Below are 21,663 nucleotides of genomic sequence, written 5' to 3'. Positions count from 1 at the left end.
AAGGTGTAATTCACAACTTGCCAGACAAATTCCTCCTGGAAAACTCTCCCCTGAATAACTGAATTATGCATTTTCCTTTTTGAAGTTGATGACTCCAGCACTTTGGACATTGACTTTAAGTTTATGGAAGACATTGAAAAGTCTGAAGCGCGTACAGGCATTCCCAGTACACAATATACAAAAGAAATGCCTTTCATTTTCAAGTTAGAAGATTACCAGGATGCAGTTATCATTCCACGGTGAGTATTAAGTATTTCTCTTATTTGGACATTCTTAAAATAGGCATGATTGTAAATAGGATAAGGAAAAAAGATTTCCTAAAGGCTTCCTTAACCGGCATTTTCTTCACTGAAGAATTTCGGAAAGCCTGGGGATAAGGTTTTATTGAATTTCTGTTTGGAAGAAAGCTAAAAAAGACTCATTGACAGTATATTAATTTTAATTAGAGATGACAATCTATGTATATGAATAGAAGCTTAGTGATAGATGAAGTACATCAAAGCACAAAAAAAGCTAATAAGCAAACCTAAACATCCAATGTATCTTGTACGGTTATTTCAAAGTGTTCTATGTTATTTGGTCCCTTCCTGATTTTCATTTGGAGAAAATTTCTTCTTGAACACAGATCAAGTGCTATACCAGTCGACAAATTACAAAGTTAAAGAGACATTTTGTTATCATTACACATACTAACTAGGCACTGCCCTGTATAGTCTCTACTTAGGACTGTTCCAGTACTTTAAAAGAACAGTTATGGGTTACTAGTTTAAGCAACAGCTTAAACTGACCCAGCCATGTTTAAAAGGATAGAAAAGTGATATTTCTTCAGAGCCTCAGGGTTAAGAGAAGCCTTTATCCATAGACTTAAGGCAGTATAGATTTGTAGGTAAGCATAGTAAGTAAACTGCAGTCAGGTCCTTCTGAGGATACCTAGGAAACCCGATATGTAAAGGCTCCTTTAAAAACTCTGAATTTCTGATGTCAGGATTTAATTAGATTTGCTGTTTTTTAAACCTTTAATTACTATTTTCTTGTATGTGTTTATCACATAGTATCCATAGCATCACTAAATCTAACAAATGTGTTGCAGAATTCTGGCTTTAGTTTTCTAATATCTTACTTCTGTTAAAAGAGCCACACTGTACTTGGAAGGCTTGTGAATTTACCATATTAAGTATTTGAATTTTTGCATTTTAATTTTAGTTGGAGGATGACTTAGTTAAAATACCGGTATAGGTGTGAGGTAGTACAATATTTGTATGAGGTAGAAATCCATTTCTACTGATTTAGCACAAACGGGAGATCAGATTTAAAAAGCCAAATTATCAAGTTCAATTAGTAGGTATTTGGAATTAAGAAATTACAATTTGTAGTATTACTTTTGAGATTGTTATCTATATATTGGGTTTTGAAGATGTAAATCCCTCATTTAATTTAAACATTTATGCAGAGGAAATTAAGAATAAAGCAAATCTATAATATCTTTATTTATTCTTCTTATTTAATATTCGATTGAGCTAAACTAGTGGTGGTGGTGTTTTTTTTTTTTAGGGGTGGGGAGGCTTTCAAGTAAGTTATTTAATAGTTTATCTATAATATGTATTGAATTTTTCTTTCAGGTATCGAAATTTTGATCAGCCTCATCGATTCTATGTAGCTGATGTATACACTGATCTTACTCCACTCAGTAAATTCCCTTCCCCTGAATATGAAACTTTTGCTGAATATTATAAAACAAAATATAATCTTGACCTGACCAATCTCAACCAGCCGCTGCTGGATGTGGACCACACATCTTCAAGGTAACAACAGCCATATTTCTGTTTGATGTTTGTAGTTTGAGAACAAAGTACCGTTTTTTTTCCTCTCCATGTGATATTGCTAAGGGCTTGTGTTTTCCAAAGTATTTTTTTTTTCCTGAGGGGTACCTAGCTTATGTTATACCAACTGTAACTTGAATCCATCTCTTTTTTCCAGAAGTGGCTGTGCTGTCACTTCACAGTGCAATAATGGTGCATACTGAATAAGTTATCACTTTGGAAAGTTTAGGCTAGTAAGTTCTATTCATTAATTATATGCTTGTATTAAACTGTTTTCACATGTATTTTAGACTTAATCTTTTGACTCCTCGCCATTTGAATCAGAAGGGAAAAGCACTTCCACTGAGCAGTGCTGAGAAGAGGAAAGCAAAATGGGAAAGTCTGCAGAATAAGCAGGTAAAATACAAATATTTAATTAAAGTTGCCTCTCAACAGTAGTTTGATACCTAATTTTACAAGTAAAATTATTTTCTTCTTGCTTCCCCAGATACTGGTTCCAGAGCTCTGTGCTATACATCCTATTCCAGCATCACTGTGGAGAAAAGCAGTTTGCCTCCCCAGCATACTTTATCGCCTGCACTGCCTTTTGACAGCAGAGGAACTAAGAGCTCAAACAGCCACTGATGCTGGTGTAGGGGTTAAATCACTTCCTGCAGATTTCAGGTATGTATTTTTTCAATACGTTTAATATTTGACCTCACAGAAAACAAGGTGAAAACTTGGTTATTATGAGAATTTAGAACTGATACCCTTTGTTTTATTCATGTCACTTTTCAGTCAAAATGATAGTTAAAAAACGACTTGGTTGCAAATGGTGAAGTTAAATGCTGCAGGCACTTTTTTGCAGAAAAACATTGCTTTCTTAAAAATGTGCATAGAGTCATCTTGTCATAATATTTTTTTCTTAATAAAGCTAGCATGTTATTTTTACAGATACCCTAACTTGGACTTCGGATGGAAAAAGTCTATTGACAGCAAATCCTTCATCTCTATACCTAGCTCCTCTTTGGTAGAGAATGAAAATTACTGTAAGCACAGCACAATTGTAGTCCCTGAAAATGCTGCACATCAAGGTGCTAATAGAACCTCTTCTGCAGAAAAACATGACCAAATGTCTGTGAATTACAGAACACTGCTCGATGAGTCACCCAGTAAACTCCAAATTGATGTCTCGGCAGAACTTGCAGCAATTAATGGTGTTTCTTATAATAAAAACCTTGCCAATGGCAATTGTGATTTAGTTAACAGAGACTTTTGCCAAGGAAATCAGCTGAATTACTGCAGGCAGGCAATTCCTGTACAACCAACTACCTCATATCCCATTCAGAATTTATACAGCAGTGAGAACCAGCCCAAGCCCAGCAATGAATGTACTCTACTGAGTAATAAATACCTTGATGGAAATGCTAACAGATCTACCTCAGATGGATGCCCCAAAATGGCAGTGACCACCAGTACTTCAACAGCTCTTCATCTTTCAAAAGACAGAGTGGATTCTGAAAAGAACCCTTCTAGTGGGTACTCCTCAAAAACCCTTGGTCCTAATCCTGGTCTCATTCTTCAAGCTTTGACTCTTTCAAATGCTAGTGATGGATTTAATCTGGAGCGGCTAGAAATGCTTGGTGATTCATTTTTAAAGCATGCCATCACTACATACTTGTTTTGCACTTATCCTGATGCACATGAGGGACGGCTGTCATACATGAGAAGCAAAAAAGTAAGTAGTAACAATCCAATGATACTACATAGAAGGCATGTATATTTATATTATATATAGTATATATAATATTAAATTTATATATATATATAAAGTATATGTGTGTGTGTTTCTGTGCGTGTGTATCTATATTTGTGTGTATGAATGCAGGATGAAGGAATTAATGTTACCATAGCTGTAATTGATTGAAACTGTTTTTTATGGTTCATTTCTAAATCTAAACCAGCTGGTTACCAGCCTAAGAAAGGACTGAATCAAACCAAAAGTTCTGGGTTAGTTAGAACACATTTGGTGGACCAAACATTAGAGTTGCTTTGAGTAGAAACTCTTAATGGGAGTACTTGAATTAAGAAGGATCAAGAGCACAGAGCATCTGGTTGTAGCTTTATTGACCTTTTTCTCTTTGTTTCTTCATTAAGTTACTTTCCAAGAAAGCTTTCTGTATAATCTTACAAGAATACGTAAAATTAAACAAAAACAAATCTTACAGAACTGTTAAATCAAAACTTATAGCAGTATTCTGATGTAAATGTAAACAGTAGTGAGCAGTCTTCACTTCTACTATTGCTGTTTTAGAATTTTGGAATAATAGATTGTAAAAATGCTTTTTTTCCCTCGTAACATGATAATTTGAATTAAATGCTAAGTATTTGATTGTCTACTAATAAAAGGCTTCACAGAGGATTAAATGTTTAAATGTAGTTTAGTCTTGGAAAGTATAGAAGGCTAAATAATTTGCACAGTTCAAATAAAAGTGATTGAATATTCATGTTCAAATTTCAAGACTTTAAAAAGAAATATGGAAAGTGTGTTTAAAATGAGAAATGAAGACCAGAAGTTGGTAGTTCAAAAGGAAAAGATATTTGTGTATGTGAGTGGGCTTTTTCCCTTCTATTTATATTATTTAAAAGAATCTGAATCTTTCAAAAATAACATCTGGAGTATGACTTAATAAGATTTGTTTTACAGAACCATGTTAACACTTTCTATTGCCAAGGTTTAAGTCAATCTATTCACAATAGTAATCATTTTTCATTCCAAATCTAGGTTAAATGCTGATTTTTAATACTGGTAATTAATGATAGTTGTCTGTGTCATATTTACTATTATTTTAAAACTAGCAGTAAAGAGAATTTAAACTGTCAGATTTCTTTAACTGAAATAGTTGCACCTAATATATTTGTCCTTAAATGAATAATATTTGCTGTGCTGTAAATTGGTTAAGAAAGCTGAACACCCTTTAGAGAACTAGAGGAAGTGCCTAATGATATAAAATCTGGCTTGACCACGTAAAATTGTTTTTCTTTTATATTTTATCATTTTCTCTTATAAATGCATGTCCAGAGATTTATCAGAATATTTTTCCTGAAGGTCAGCAACTGTAACTTGTATCGCCTTGGAAAAAAGAAAGGACTGCCTAGTCGTATGGTGGTGTCGATATTTGATCCCCCTGTCAATTGGCTTCCTCCTGGTTACATAGTGAATCAGGACAAGAGCAACACTGATAAATGGGAGAAAGATGATGTGGTAAGACTTTCTTTAACTATGTTGAAAAATAACCATCTTTATGCATCAGAATAATGTAATGACTGGTATATATTCTTTCGCTCCTACATCTTCCAGTCCGTCAGATATTTTGCTACATTTTCAAATAAATAAAATCAGTACCTTTGTTTCATTTCTGTCAAAAACTTCATAACTTAAGGAAAATGAGGAACGGACTGATCCCAATTAGAACCCAAATTCAGGAAATTGGTTGAACGTCATCCAATAACGAATGTGTATATTAACAGAAAAGCTGGAAAGACAAACTTTTTTCCATGTAACATGCTGTCATGAGTTTGCCAGGTCTGTAATTTCTCTTGGAAATTTTAAATTGAATTATCATTATTGTTTTTGCTGTATTATTTATACAGAAGACCTTTTATGTCTGTCTGCTTTTTGATAAATGATGAGTTTACCTTTACAGAATGTATGAAAAGGAGAAAGGAGTTGGCATTTTTCGTAGTGCTTTGGCAGAATAAAGTTTGCAGCTGGCTTGAAAAAATATTGGTTGCTGTTAGCTACAAAGCAGGGATGATCAAGAGCTACTTCTCCAAAATAAAACGCTGAGGTAGACACCCTTACTGTCCATCACCAAAAGCTTTGGAATGGCAAATCTTAATCAGGAACTATGACAATTATTTTCTTACTACAATCTCTGTATGCTGAGATTGAAAGTGGGTGTTTAAGAAATATTACTGATTACAGCAGTGAGTAAGTTTAAATGTTTGAGAATAGTTTATAGGTTAGGGGAAGTGGGGAGATTTGCTCCTTTCTCCCATTCGAAAACCATGCTCAGATTATAGAACCACCAGAGGGCACATGAGAGGGCTGATAGGTAGTTGTGCTGTGCAAATAAATGTTTATTGCAGAATAAAACAACCTGATTATTGTGGTTCAGTATTGTGCCAAGATTTCATTTCAAAGAGACTTACTGTTCTACCTTTCTCAAAATAAAATAGTACATGTGGGACAGGCGCTAATCATTACTTTTAAAACCTTTCACTTCTCCGTAACTTTTAGTGGCATTTTCCTCTTTGCTAGTTAGTCACTGTTTATTTGTAAATAAAATATGCAAATTTCAGACCAAAATTTGGTGATGTAACTAAGCAATAGCTTGTTGTTTTTTTTTTCTGTGCCAAGTGGCAACTAGATATTTTGCAACCTCAGATTTAAATTTCATTCTTTATCCATGGAGTCGTGGTCTATGACTGGAGCTAGAAATATCCTATCATTATAACAGATTATTACTAAAACGTCCTAGTCAAATGTTAGTATTTTTGTGTTATCAAGCATTAAGATCTTCCCTGTCCTAGATTGGCCTATTCATTTTATCAAATACCTCATTTCCAAAAAGCATGAAAAAACACATGATGTAATTATCTTCAGCTTGCAAGTGGACATAACTTCTTCAAAATTAAACATGATCTTTAAGAAAAACTCATCTCCTCTGGAGTTAATTTTGGATTATTACTTGAAATGCTGTTTAATTATGAAAAAACTCAACTCTCAGAATTGTTTCCAGGCTCGTTTAGCTGCTGAGCATTCTCACCATTTCATTTTCATATCTTTTTAATACTAGAAACGATGTGCAGACAATGTTAGAGTGGGTTACTTAGATGTCCCTTTTCTTAAAAATTAATTGTAATTAACTTGTGAATGAAAATGTAGTAATTTATCAATTTTTAAATCTTTGCAAAAACAGTCAGTGGATTCTTCCAAATTAGCACGTCTCATTCAGGGAATGTATTTTTATTTTAGTGACAGATGGGACAGGTGGTGGATAATAAGAAAAGAAAAAAACTCAGCACTAGCTCAAGTTGGGACTGGTTAAATAAACTTGTCTTGAATGTTTTGCTGCTACTGGTGTCCAAAATAACTACTTGAATCAAACTTTGTAGTTTGGTACTGAACAATTAAAGTTACTGAAATCCCTGCTTTGTGTGTGTGAAACGGGTAGTTACAGCAGCAGAACTTTTTGGCAAATGTATCTGAACTATCAATTTCTACAGGAAACATTTTTCCTCTCAGTCTTTACTAAACCTGACAGCCTGCTCCGTAGCGACGAAGGTCACCATCCGTTTGATCAACGTGTGGGTTCAAGTGCTGTTAGTGCACCTTACGGCTGCTACCCATCCACCCCTCTAAGGAATGGTGTGTTTGGCCCAAAGGGAGGTGTCCCCATCTGGTTCACAGATTCACAAGATTAGATAGCTGAGATTTTGGTATAGCATACATAGATTGAGGGCAGATAGAGGCTGTTTCACTTGATTCAAAATGGTGTTGGCTTTCAGGACCCAATCCAGAAAAGCACTTTGAATCTGATCTTGCTCCTATCAAATTCAGTGGCAGAATTCCCATTGACATCAATGATGCTGGGTTGAGCCTGTGAATAGTCCTTTTGATGTAAGGAAGACTACTTGTGCATTTAGCTGATATGTTTAAGTGCTTTCCTGGATTGGGGCCATAGCAAATTGTACAGCATTGTATAGCTTGGGCATATCTGTGTTCAATTTATCATTTACTTCAGTCCATACCAATTCACTCCATATGAGGAGGGAAGAGATATGAGATATTGTACTTCTACTGTTGTGGATATGAATTTATGTATTAAAAAATTGGTGACAAATGTAACTTTTCTTTTAAGTAAGTAAGGCTGAAAGCATAGCCTTGAAAAAAAAAAAAGTAGTTGTTTAAAGGTTAGGATTAATACTAGTTGCCTTGTTGCCTTTACATTGCATTGTAATCTTACTTCATGATTTAATGTTTATGTTGATTTCAGTACAAAACAAAAACTTATATTGTATACGTGTGCCATTTATCTGCTTTTCCAGAGGTTCTCTGCTGAAATCCTGGTAATATAAAACATATGACAAACTGGAGAGATTTCATATTTGTTAAAATCATAAATTATTAACTTGTATTTTGGTTCTGTAAGCAGTAAGATCACTTACTCAATCCCTGATGCATGCAATCAAGACAGTCTCCCACACAAGCATTTAATTCTTGCCAACTGGTATTAGGCTCCTATTTTTGATCTGTAATATATAAATCAACTACACAGATTCATTAATCTTACTTTCTATTAGCTTGCTGAGTACACTGCAGATCATTTGCAACTAACTGTATGTGAGATAGATAAATATTGCTACTTCAGGTGATGATTATTGAAGCACAAGGGTCAAGTTGGTTCTTACAGTGTTTCATTGAATGTGTTTTCAGCTTATTTGTCCCCAAACTGAGATTATGGTGATTATGACTGTAGTGAACCCTATGAGCCCCTTTCTACTTGGCATAGAAGGATGTAGAAAGAATCTTCAAAATTACGTTGCTGAAACATTTGCAGTAGCCTTTCTTAGTAGCCAGAAAGAAGGATATGCCCAAATCTGTTCTTTTTTTAAGTCTCTAAACTTGTTAATTTACTAAAATTTTTTCTTTAGTTTTCTTTGGCATGCATGTAGGCATGGTTTAGTAGTTTTTGAGTAGTTGTGTGTGCATTGGATATAGGTATAAGCATAAGTTCCTATGAAACATAGTACATGTGTTGTACATAAAACATACAAAACCTTTATAACTTAACCTGTAATGGTGTGTTCCAAGACAATTGCTCCAGTCTTAGAATGCTAGTATTAATTGAGATTGTATTGTATTGTGTATCTGATTAGACAATGTCATTAAGAATATTAACCAAAAAAAAAAAAGTCAGGCTTATTATTAGCAGATACTACTCAAGTCATATTCTTATGACACTTCTGGAATAAGAGCTTCTCATTTTCCTCCTCAGTACCATATTTTTGGTGTTCTTTCACAGACAAAGGAGAATTTGTTGGCCAATGGTAAACTTGAGGATTATGATGATGATGAAGAGGATGAAGACCTAATGTGGAGGTTACCCAAGGAAGAACCAGACTTTGAAGATGATTTTTTGGAGTACGATCAGGAGCATATCAAATTCATCGATAATATGTTAATGGGATCAGGGGCTTTTGTGAAGAAAATTTCTCTCTCTCACTTTTCAACCACTGATTCGAACTATGAATGGAAAGCACCCAAAAAGTCATCCCTGGGTAACGTTCAGTTTTCATCAGATTTTGATGATTTTGACTATAGCTCTTGGGATGCTATGTGCTATCTGGATCCTAGCAAGGCTGTTGAAGAAGATGATTTTGTAGTGGGCTTCTGGAATCCATCAGAAGAAAACTGTGGTGTTGATGCAGGAAAACAATCTATCTCATATGACTTGCATACAGAGCAGTGTATTGCTGACAAAAGCATTGCAGACTGTGTGGAAGCCCTGTTGGGCTGCTATCTGACCAGCTGTGGTGAAAGAGCTGCTCAGCTTTTCCTGTGTTCATTGGGGCTGAAGGTGCTCCCTGTAATTAAAAAGACTGATTGGGAAAGCACTTTGTGTGCCACCAGAGAGAACTGTAACAGTGAGCAGAAGAATCTTTCACCAAACTCTGTTTCTGCTTCTGTAGCTAATTCAGAGCCTTCTCTTTATAAAGACCTGGAGTATGGCTGTTTGAAGATTCCACCAAGGTGTATGTTTGATCACCCAGATGCTGAGAAAACCCTGAATCACCTTATTTCTGGTTTTGAAAACTTTGAGAAGAAAATAAACTACAGTTTTAAGAACAAGGCTTATCTTCTTCAGGCATTTACTCATGCCTCATACCATTATAATACCATTACTGGTAAGTTATCTTAAAGAAAACTGTTTTTTCTTATATTATGAATGTAAGAGAAGTAGTTTATGTTGTGTTTGTTCCTCTATGTAGTCTTTTTTTAATATCTGACATGCTACTTTAGGAAGTCAACAGTCTCTTAACAGAAAATCTTAGAAAACAGTATCTTGCCTTGATTTAGAAGCTTGTTGAAGCTGTATCTCAAGGATTATTCATATTTTGACTTGATACAGAAACAAATTTAATCTCTGACACTGTATCACTGTATCAGTTGCATAGAATATACGTTAGATTTTTATTTAGCTGTGATAATTTCCTATGTAAATCCAGAAAATCACAATTCTTCTAGAAGCAGAGATCATGTTTTGCAACTACATTTACCAGTTTTGTCCCATAATTTAATCCCCCAAATATTGCACTTTGACTGTACTTCTAAAGACTAAGTGTAGACTATACAACGTTTATTAGCTTAATAGTCTCTAAAATAGTGAAATACAGAGATTTTAATCTGAGGTTGTGGATTGGAAGGCTTAATTAAGTCTAGGTATTTTATTGAGTAAATACTGAAGCAGTTTACTAAATCAGACTAAATATTAATTTCAGGTAGACTGCTTAATGTTTCGGTACATGATCTTGTAAAAGATTTAACAGCAATCCAAATTTGTATGTCTGTAATCTTCTTCAATTACTTTTGCATATACTAATTAATTAATTATTTGTTCTTTCTAAAATTATAAATATTTTGCTATTATAACATGTAACCCTATTTGAATGGCAAATGCCTGTGCAGTCACCAGTCTGAATTTTTCCCTTTAGTGAATTGGTTTCTTATTCCAAGGAGTGAGAAGTCTCTGCTTTAATTAAAGAAATAAGTCATTTTGAAAACATAATACATTGAGAAATGGTCCTAACGAAACACTGAAATGCTCCTTTGGTTTTTCATTTGAAGTAGTATTGCTTACAAGTACATTTACTTTTTACAGAAGCTTCACAAAACATATAGAAGGTAGATAATTCCTTTTTATACATGTGAACAGAAACATTGGGGCATAGTGTCTAGATGAAATTACATTGCTCGTAGCCAAAACTTTTGATCCCACTCCCTTTTCTATTTAACAAATAAGATAATTCGGAGTTGCTGCAACAGGCAAAGCTTCTTTTCTTAAGAAGCATTAGTTGTGATGTGACAGCATCTTAGATTCAGTTGCTGTAAAAGCAGCTTCCTACTGCCATTTCACTATCAAGTAGTAGTTTTGTATTCCTTCCTTCTCTTCCCACCTATCCCTGTTTGCTTTCAAGAGGTTTAGTTGGTGGTGGTGGTTTTATTTATTTTCTAAAAATAGACCTCCGTAGCTCTCCGTTCCCCTCTCCCTTGTCAATTTTCCAAACAGCGAAAGCTTGCCAATTTTATTTGTCAGCTTAAAAGAGCCCCTTCTGAATGGGAATCTTGGTTCAGTGCATTCAGAGAATTCTAAATGTGTGGCCAATTGCATCAAAAAATCTCATTGTATGTCCCCCTGCTTTTAATGTAGTGATTTTTTTATTCATTTTCAGAAGATTGTCATCCTTTTCAAATTAATTTCCTAGTAGAGTCTCTTGATTTTTTATTTGTGCATGTTTCTCAGCACAATAGGGCATAAGCATGAATTGTTTATAAACAAAAGTATTTTGCTAGCCTGACAAATTAACATTTGGTTTAAAAGTAGCTTTATTTTTAAATAAAACTTGTGTTTTTTTCCTTATTTTTATAATTCACTAACAACCTTCTCAAAGATAATGATGATACCTCTTTTAAAATATACATTGTCTTCCGTGAGCATTGGATAGTTTGTGGAATTCACAGGGCAGCGTACCAAACCTCCTTTCCAGAAAGGCCTGGAAAGAATGTGTGTGCTAAACTTAATTCTGTTGTTATATATTCTTCTATTTCCAATGCTTTCAAGATTGTTACCAGCGCTTAGAATTCCTGGGAGATGCAATTTTGGACTACCTCATAACCAAGCACCTTTATGAAGACCCACGGCAACATTCTCCAGGAGTTCTTACTGACCTGCGATCTGCTCTAGTCAATAATACCATTTTTGCATCACTAGCTGTAAAGTACGACTACCACAAGTACTTCAAAGCTGTCTCTCCTGAACTGTTTCATGTTATCGATGACTTTGTGCAGTTTCAGATGGAAAAGAATGAAATGCAAGGAATGGATTCTGAGGTTAGTGGTAGTAGAAAAAATGTTTTGAATATCTGATTTGTAGCATGCTATTGGATATTTTAGCATGATGTGCATTTTTGTAATGTTTCACTTCTAAATACAAAGCAGCCAAAAAAGCAGGTGGCTCCCAGTAATAAAGCATTCAATATGCAGAGTAAAATACAAGCTTCAGAAGGTATAACATACATAAAAACATTCAGAAAACAATTTGAGACCAGTTTTGCCTATATATTTTTCTGTGACAATTAATTTCAATTTAATTTTCACCTTTGTGTCATTGTTATTAGAGTGTTTTCCCCGTCTTGTTCTTAGCTTGCTTTCTTCGCTGATTGATTGGAAACCTACTATACCATAAAATTGTAATGAAGAAGCACTAAGTCACATAGTGCTAACTCAGGGTAGGATATTTATGTAACGCTATGAACAATACCATCTTGGCACAATGGTTGGCATTATTTAATTTAGCACACTGTATAAGAAATTCTCACTCTTTATTCTGGATGATTTTTGCTGGAGCAGGTGTCATCGCATTGCACTCCAGTGTGTTTGAAATGTAAAACGAAAAGCCTTGTATCTGCTAGACAGGGAAGCATAAGCATCATTCAAATAAACCACTTGATAAAGAGTTTAACTGAAGACTCGCAAGCACAGATCATATCTGTATCCGAGTGGGAAAATAATGATAATGAAAATTTAATAAAGAATGGACTAAAACCAACTCCTTTAGATAAGCTGCTCAGAAAATGTTTGAGAGCAAGGGCCTTCAGGGTCAAATTTTAACCAGCGTTTTGGAAGAGAAGGATATCATCCTTTTTTTAAAAATGTTATCAAATAGATATTCCTAATAGTTTGTCTTCTGAAAAACTATGACTAATCTTTAGAAAATATTCTGAGAATACACTAGCGCTAGATAAACACATTTTCCCTGACTTTAGTAACTTCTACTTTCTGATACACAATTTAAAGCTTGGGAATCACAAGGCTTCAGTTCCTTATGTGTTTACTGCCCTTGCATCTGTTAGAAAGCGAAATCCGTATGTTTTATGGGAAGGTTGAAAAAGTATTGACTAAGAAAAATTTTCATTGAAACTTAGATAATACAGATTATTTCACATCAGAGATCAAACTGTTACCTGTGTTCATCGCAATGTAAGTAAAAAGGTTAGAAACTCATCTTACAAGCTCATAACAGTGATTCTTAGCTTTGTTCGGTTTTTGCTGGTATGCAAAAAGATTGCCTAGAAACTTCCACTGAAGTTGCAACCAAATTGTGAGATAGCTGTTTCAAATAAAATTCTTGTTTCGCTCTCCCTATGCCTGCTCCCTATCTTGGTCTGGCACTGAATTACTGAAACTCTTATTTCATCACAGTTAATGCAAGAGTCTTTGTTTCTGCAGTTCATGCCAGCTAGACTGGTTTCCATGTGTGTCTCCACGTCATCTGCTTTTCTTTTTTCAGATCTCACTCCTGAAACATCTGTTGCTCCTTGCCTTATAGCTCTTAATTTCTCTCTTCTATTTTTTAAGTTCTGTGTAATTCTAAAGTGCTTCAGTTTGCACTTGGTATGAAATACAGTATTCAAAACACAAACCATTTCATTTCAATCTGAAACCCCTATTTGGAAGGTATACACATCAAGTTTGACTTGCTAATTGATTTTAGGTAGAAATGCTGGGTGGGTTATCAGTTATCCATGGCTTGTTTTGGTAATGTTTATTTTATGCAGGTCTTCTGAGGTAAGGTAAGGTGCATCCAACTTTCATCCATGGATTTGACTTAGAGATTTTAAAGACTCCTTCTAGGAGGTCTTTAATGTATGAAGTCTTCTTTTGTTATGAGTATCTTGCTAGTATTCACTGATAGAGCCAAGTCTGTTTCTTATTGGGGGAAAAAAACAGACCCATGGTGAAATCCTACAGAATTATTAAAGCAGGAATTCACAAAGCATATAAGTCCTCTGTACACAATGGTGTTTGGGATTTTTTTTTCCACGTTTGAAAAATGATATATCCAGCAACTTGGTTTCATGGTTTCATTGGGGAATAAAAGAACAATTTCACTGTGGAAAGTTGTCAATGAAAAACTTAAAGGAAGCAGCTCAGGATAGGATGTAAGAGAGGTTACATTTCTGAAGATCTTTGTTTTATTTTAAAAGAAGCAAATGTCTTTCTCTTTTCTCCCCCTTTCCCTCCCCCCTCTCCCTTTTTGTAATTGCAAACAGCTCAGAAGATCTGAAGAAGATGAAGAAAAAGAGGAAGACATTGAAGTACCAAAGGCCATGGGGGATATATTTGAGTCCCTTGCTGGTGCCATTTATATGGATAGTGGAATGTCTTTGGAAATGGTTTGGCAAGTGTACTATCCAATGATGAGGCCATTAATAGGTAATGTCAGCTTTCAGAAAATAAAAAATTATTAAGTGCCATCTGTCATGAAAAGAACAAGCATCATTTTTATTATTTATTTTTTAACAGAAAAATTTTCTGCTAATGTGCCTCGTTCCCCAGTGCGAGAGCTGCTGGAAATGGAGCCAGAGACAGCCAAATTTAGGTAAGAATACACTTTCTTTGGTATAAACTGCCCTAAAATGTTTTTAAGCTGTGCTTCGTAAACTACTGAATAGTTTTAAATGTCATGAGTGACTTTTAATCTTATTTGCACTAAGCAGCTAAGATGGTCTTTGTGTTCATTTTTTCCCCATGTATAACTTTCTGAGAAAAGTAATGATTTCTGTTTAACTATGCTCCTTTTACTTATGTAGAAAAGAGAAAGTAGGTCTTGTGTTTCACATTAACTTGCCTAGTCAGTAAGTAATTCTTGTGTATATTTTTGCAGTCCTGCAGAAAGAACTTACGATGGAAAGGTCAGAGTAACAGTGGAAGTTGTAGGAAAGGGAAAGTTTAAAGGTGTTGGCAGAAGCTACAGGATTGCCAAATCTGCAGCTGCAAGAAGAGCACTACGAAGCCTCAAAGCAAATCAACCTCAGGTCCCAAACAGCTGAGACTCCTCTTAAAAAATAAATAAAATGGGGAAAAAACACATTTAAAAAAAAAAAGCAAATTTTTAAAAATGTTGATGTTGAGAGGAACAAATTGGAAGACAGAATCTAAAGTTTGTTTGATAACAGAATAGTTAACAAAACATTTAACATGTATAAAATTTTGGAACTAATTGTAGTTAGTTTTTTGCGCAAACACAATCTTGTCTTCTTTCCTCACTTCTGCTTTGTTTAATCACAAGAGTGCTTTAATGATGACATTTAGCAAGTGTTCAGAATAATTGTTGTCAGGTCTTTTTGGTTTACTTTTATTGTCAGTACAGCTTTGCTTAGTGTTAGAAGGCCAGGGAGCTTATGCCTAATGCAGTTGCTAGATTTATATATAGTAATCTTGAAACTCTTCAATCTGTGCACTAGTGCCAGTCATAAAGCAGTTGATAAACTGTACTGGATGATTGGGTATAAGAAAGAATAAGTGTGCCAGTATTCTCCTTTTTTTTTTTTTTTTTTTTTCCTCCATGTCATCTTTTTACATTAAGATGACATTCCCAATCATTATTGCACTTATTTGTTAGGGACAGATTTTAACTGAAATGGCTGGCATACTGGTAGATCGAGACTTCAATTTCCTTATGCCACATAGTCTTGCATAAAAAAGGTTCTTGCCTTAAAAATAAATAAACCCTCATTAATAATCTTTAATTTTTGATCTTTTTTGGAACAAGCTGTTTTACATTCCCGTCATTTTGTTATGCATTTTACAATGATACAGCTCTATATTTACAGTACAACTCATTACTATAGCTGTGAGTTATTACAGGATTATAATAGAAATTGTATTCATATATATGTAATTAGGTTATTTTTAACAATTCAGAGGAGGTGGTTAGTCTACAGATTTTTTTATACCATAAACAAAATATGGTCTTTGGCTAAAATTCCAATTTTACACAAACCTGCAAGCTAGATAGTTCCAATACTGGAAACAGTAATGAATAATTGCACAGTGCAAGTTGTCACTCTAACTAAATAACCTTAGACATATCACACCTAAAATATGCTGCAGATTTTTTAGTCAATTGGTTACGTATTTAATGAATGGAGCACCTTTACACTTAGAGATATTTCCACGTAAATTTCTTACTGTACTTTTCAGAGTTGCATGCATATTTCACCTACCAAAGCTGTGCTGTTAAATAACATGAAAGTTGATGTTTGAGATAACTGCCGTACTTTTGATACATCTGTGATTTAGGTCCTTAATTTAGAGAAACTAGCTCATTGATGTTTTGGTCTACTGGGGGTGGGGGGAAATCATACTTTTATTTTTTAGGCTTTGCCTATACTTCTTTAATTAGATTTATGTAGGCACTCTTCACTTAAATACCTCAGTTCTTTTTTCTTTTCTTTTTCTTCTATTTTTTTTTTGCATGCATTGTTTTTTTTTTCTGTTTTGGTGCTATGTTTATATATTATGCTTGAAATTTTAATTTTTGCACTGTAACTGTAATACCTCTTAATTTACCTTTTTAAAAAGCTGTGGGTCTTGTACTCCCACCAATATCAGTAGAGGTTTGCTGCAATTTTGCCCTGTTTAATTATGCTTGAAGTTTGAGAAAGCAGAGCAAGGTGTTTTAACGTTTTCCAGCACAATAGTATGAACTTGATGCTGTGTCTTATGTATTAAATTACAGATAAATACTGTACTTCCTGCTTTTAAACCCTATTCCTTTCCTCACAAAATGCACACTAAAACAAAACAAAAACTGTCAGCTCTTGCTTTCTTAAGTTAAAAAAAAAAAAAAAAAAAAAAAAAAAAAAGCCTTAGTGGCAAGGGATAGGCATTAAGCTTTTCTGAAATACAGTTTTCAAATGTTTGGGTATTTTCTATCTCAGTCATTTTTCATTCTGCAAAAAGGACCATTCCTGTATTTGAAAAAAGCATTGTTACTAGCTTGTAAACAAATTCTAGCATTTCTTTGGTACTTCAGTCATGAAATTGTAACAGCAAAGTTTAAGACCTGCAAGTCTTGATGTGCATAAAAATGTGAATGAGATGGAACAGTGAAAACATGCAGTCTAAATTTTCAAAAGCAAATTGCTATGAGTTAGCTTTTTCTTTAAGTTATAGCTCTTTCTTCCTCCTATAGCTCACTCCTAGAGGGTCGGAGTGAAGTTTCTTAGAGAAAATACATGGTCAGTAAATTTAGCAATTATGTGTTTCTCACCAGACATCGATCAGCAGATAAAATCAGACCATCCAGAAAGTCTTAAGTAGTTTTAACTGCATTACAGACAACTAAAATTTAAGTTAGTCTTTGAACGCCTACAATTTCTTACTGATTGTTATAAGGTTATAGATTCTCAGGGGTTTCAGGTGATTGTTAGCAGTAAAGTGGTACAGAGTGCTTTTGATGCAAAGAAAATTAACTGAATTTGCTCTGTATTTCAGAACAGTTTAATGATCACTTTGTTACTAGATAAAGCCTATGAATTGGAAATCTGAAAGGTGTAGTGGCTGACTATTAAAGTAGTTTCTGCTGCTGATGCGTTTTTAAATGCATTTTAAATGCCGTAATTTTTTCCAGTGTGACCTCATTGAAATATTTTGTATCCTTTGAGATAGAAAATTCATATTAGTTTCCATGTTGTACATCTGTGTGTTTTACCCTTCAGTTGATATGGTTTTGATATTGGACAGTGTATGCTATTAAAGACCTAAATCTGATCATTTGAAGGTTGGGATAGAGATCACTTGCCATGCTGTGAGCACAAGTGTAAGCAGACTGTTGCAACCCATCTTCAAAAGCAACCACACAGGCTCATCATAAATAGTGTGGGGGTTAGTTGGCATGAACCTTGTTGTTTTTTTTTTTTATCTAAGTCCTGTTATACTGTACTTTAAACAGTCCTCCTAACTATGCTGCGTTTTTATTTTTATGGCTTTTTTTTTTTGCGCTGTTCTGTTCATGTAGCACAAATAAGCATTGCACTTGGTACCATGCTTTACCTCATTTCAAGGAAAAAAATGCTTAACAGAGAGGAAAAATGTGGTTTGGCCTTGCTGCTGTTCTGATTTACTGAATTTGAAAAAGATAATTATAATGCCTGCAATGTGTCATTTACTTGCACAACTTAAATAGGTCATTTGCAATGTCTGTGGCATTTTTACTGTATGTGGAAAAATACAACGAACGTGTGTAACAACTCTTGGTTGTATTTTAAAGCTATTGTTTTTTTTTTACTACATCATTTTACTGTTATGTGAAGTAATTAAAATTAGAATGACCTCTGACACTCCAGTAATTATCTCTGAACAAACCGACATATATGTATAATGTAGTTTCTGCAAGATGACAGTCCCTAGAATTTGGTCAGCCACAACTAGATCTCTGCTCTGTCTGAATATCGAGTGTCCAGTAGTGACTTCTGAAGTGTTTGTTCAGCTTGATGCTGCTAAAGTCCATACAGAAAAAGCCTATTATTTTTTAGCCTTGTTACACAATAGTATGTTGTGACTGCAGAGTACAGAATTTAGGGAAGAATTCAGACTAGTTTCAGTGCTGGGGAGAAACACAGTGTTGTCCCAGGGATGAGATGCCAGATCCTCAGCTAGTGCAAATTGATGTAGTAGTATTTTAATTAATGGAACTGCGTTCTTTTACAACCTGAAGATCCTGTGCTTTTATATATATAGTTTGGATTCTTCTCCTTGTAAGTAAATACAGAACTATAAACTGGAAAATGGGGGTTTTATGTTGCTGCGTATGAGATAACTATGCTACATGCATTTATTTGTATAGAAAATGAAATTGTTGTATCCCAGTCACAGCATTACACATAATCTGACAATGACAAATAGTGTTGAGATCTGCTGTGATGCTACACTTGCTTCTGTCTGACAGTATTCTGGGTTTGTATGCCTTTGGTGGGGTTACCTACAAAAACATTCTCCTGGAAATCTCTGTATTTTTTATATGAGTAAAACGAGAAGGATTTTGATTTTTTGGTACTTAATTACTGACATTGATCTTTTCCCAACTGCTCTAATTTTCAAGAAGTTAATTTCTTTACTTTCATATTAGGTTTAAAACTTAAAACACTACAGTTCATGACCATGAAATGTAATCTAAATATCAATTGTAACTCAATCTGAATTATGTTAGCAAATATCTAGAGGTCATTGTAGTATACTCCACTAGCAGTTAAAATTAACTTCTGTCAAAGCTAACTACATTTCTTAAAAATAAATTTTATCCAATAAACTCCTTGTTTTTATTTCCCTCATTTATTTGAATGGCAACCACAGACTACTTTAATTGCTTTGTAGATGCACTCAGAATTTACTGCAGCAGCAAGTTAGAGAGAAAAATGTTTGAAAACAAGAATTGGAAATTGCAGGCATTTTTATTGTAAATAGTTTGACTGAAAAGATGGTTGAAATCAAGTAGAGTGAATAACAAATATAATTTGATGGACAATAAAATATTTACCATCACATGCTGCAGCTGTCTTTAAGGGACATAAAATGTAATTCATTCATACTGTAATCATGCTGCAGAAGTTTGCAATCTGCACCTTATGGATCACAATTACCTTTAATAGTTTTTTGTAATAATTGTAGCTGAGTATATCTCCAATAAAGTTATGGTCTGTTCACCTTGTATTGTCTTTTTGCTTTTGTCTTTAGTTCCTATTAATATTTTTATAAATCTTCTAGAGTTTACAAAAACTCACTCTCAATCTGAAAAAAAAAAAAAAAAAAAAAAAAACAACTAAAAAAGTGAAAACATTATTTCTTGACCTAGTTTAAATACAAGTCTGCATGTCTTCTTCCTCTGATGAATGAACTGTCTTCATAGTTATGTGACGACTCTTAAGGGACGCTCAGGTTAAAAATGATGGGGTACATGCTACAATTTGATCTGTGTTGACCATTATACCTCCAAAATTCCTGCTGGAGCTGGGAGGCCCCAGAGTACAAGGGTTCAGAAACACAGCTTTGCACAGTTCAGCATGTTTTAAGAGTACCATGTTAATCTGTGCTAATAGTCCCCAAATTAATCAAATTGGTTTTAATTACTTTTTCCCATTTGTTTTCCGTTAAATATTTCACATATCCTGAATATTGAAAACATTTTTGTAGTAATGTGGTGGGTGCACCAGTGTTGAATGTCAGTGTGTCACAGAGATGAGGTAGACCTATCAATATAAGACCAGGGCTTTTCCTTTTTGAAAGTTTCCCAGTGCAATTAGTTTCTTGGCACCTGCAGTAGGTAACGTGCACCTTTCTTTTATGGCTTTCCAGCTTCTCGTCCTCACCTGGCACTGATAGTTAAAGTCCTTTAAGCTCAAATATGTTGGCTACATAAGCACAGCCCTTGTCCCCAAGTTCTAGCAAGCAACTCAGATCAGAACACTTTCTTTCCCCAATTTTTTTCAACAGGAAAATGGGCCTGAAAATAAATAAAGAAATTGAAAGAAAGAAAATAAAAATAAAAAGAAAAAAGTTGTCACCTTGTTCATTGTGGAGGAATAAGATGTGGGGTGGCCATCTAAACTTGTCTGAGAGGAAGTGATCCATCCCATGCCGGTTAGTAATGTGAAGCATCTGGAGTTGTCCAGAAAGTCAAAGGCTGAAATCAATAAAGTATTCCTGCTGCTGATGGCTGATGAAATTAAATTTAAGCTATGCAGAAAGCAGCAGTGACTGGGTTCTTCCCACATACCCACACCTGACTTAGTGATAAGCGTGTTTTCTTGATCTGCAAAGCAACAATAAAAGTAATGAAAAAAAAAAATAATAATTTCAGTAAAGCTAACATCAAGCTTCACGTTTTATTTTACTTGGTCATATAATCATAGGACAAGGGAGAATTGTTTTAAACTTAAAGTGGGGAGGTTTAGGTTAGATGCAAGGAAAAAATTCTTCACTCAGAGGGTGATGACACACTGGCACAGGTTGCCTAGAGAAGCTGTGGATGCCCCATCCCCGGAGGTGTTCAAGGCCAGGCTGGATGGGGCTTTAGGCAGCCTGGTCTGGTGGGAGGTGTCCCTGCCCATGGCAGGGGGCTGGAACTGGGTCATCTTTAAGGTCCCTTCCAACCCAAGCCATTCTATGATTTTTGGGATATTTATCCTTTGCCATCCTGACAAAACTCAGTGACCAGTCTAGAGGAACTGAAAAAAGAATGTCTCTGCATCTACCCAAAGAAGCATTTACAAGTACTGATTTCTCATACTGTGTATTACAGGAATAAATGTTTCATAATAACATCAATGAGGCTAAGATGTATTTGGTTAGCTGCTGTTCTTCCTAAATAAAACCATACAGGAAAGGAATTTGAGTGAAAACTGAGGGGAATAAGTTTTTGAATATGCTTGCCCTGAAAAGAAGTAGTAACAAAGCTAATCATGGCTTTGAGTCCAGAAACATGGAGGAGCAGATCTGGTGCTTGGCTAGGCTTCCCCTAACACTTCTACTGGAGTCCAGGTGCAGAATCTGCTCCTTAGAGGAAATCTCCATGTCAGCGGATGGAGCCAGTACTGACATGTAAGTGTGTTTTATTTTTCTCATAACTATCATTATGTCCTTCCTTATTGTAGAATGTGAACAATGCTTTCATTTTGCTGAGTAAAATAACCAAGGGCCTTCCATATGTTACGAAAACAGTATCATTTAATTTGC

General features: G+C 34.7%; 1 protein-coding gene across 6 annotated transcripts in view; it reads left to right on the top strand.

The window, feature by feature from the left end:
- The window catches only part of DICER1 (dicer 1, ribonuclease III), a 69,596-nt gene extending 49,957 nt beyond the window's left edge, over positions 1-19,639 (top strand). For all 6 annotated transcript variants that reach the window (XM_084522436.1, XM_084522438.1, XM_084522437.1 and 3 more), the window contains 11 exons: positions 86-239; positions 1,620-1,802; positions 2,111-2,216; positions 2,308-2,483; positions 2,754-3,537; positions 4,909-5,064; positions 8,891-9,773; positions 11,708-11,976; positions 14,199-14,361; positions 14,452-14,527; positions 14,813-19,639. In XM_084522436.1, the coding sequence (XP_084378562.1) occupies positions 86-239; positions 1,620-1,802; positions 2,111-2,216; positions 2,308-2,483; positions 2,754-3,537; positions 4,909-5,064; positions 8,891-9,773; positions 11,708-11,976; positions 14,199-14,361; positions 14,452-14,527; positions 14,813-14,978 (3,116 nt within the window). In that variant the 3' untranslated portion in view covers positions 14,979-19,639. The remainder of the gene's footprint in view (positions 1-85; positions 240-1,619; positions 1,803-2,110; positions 2,217-2,307; positions 2,484-2,753; positions 3,538-4,908; positions 5,065-8,890; positions 9,774-11,707; positions 11,977-14,198; positions 14,362-14,451; positions 14,528-14,812) is intronic.
- Positions 19,640-21,663: the final 2,024 nt, after the last annotated feature.

The sequence above is a fragment of the Aythya ferina genome (genome assembly GCF_964211825.1).
Source record: "Aythya ferina genome assembly, chromosome: 5".
Lineage (NCBI taxonomy): Eukaryota > Metazoa > Chordata > Aves > Anseriformes > Anatidae > Aythya > Aythya ferina.
This window is presented reverse-complemented; position numbering and strand designations above follow the sequence as displayed.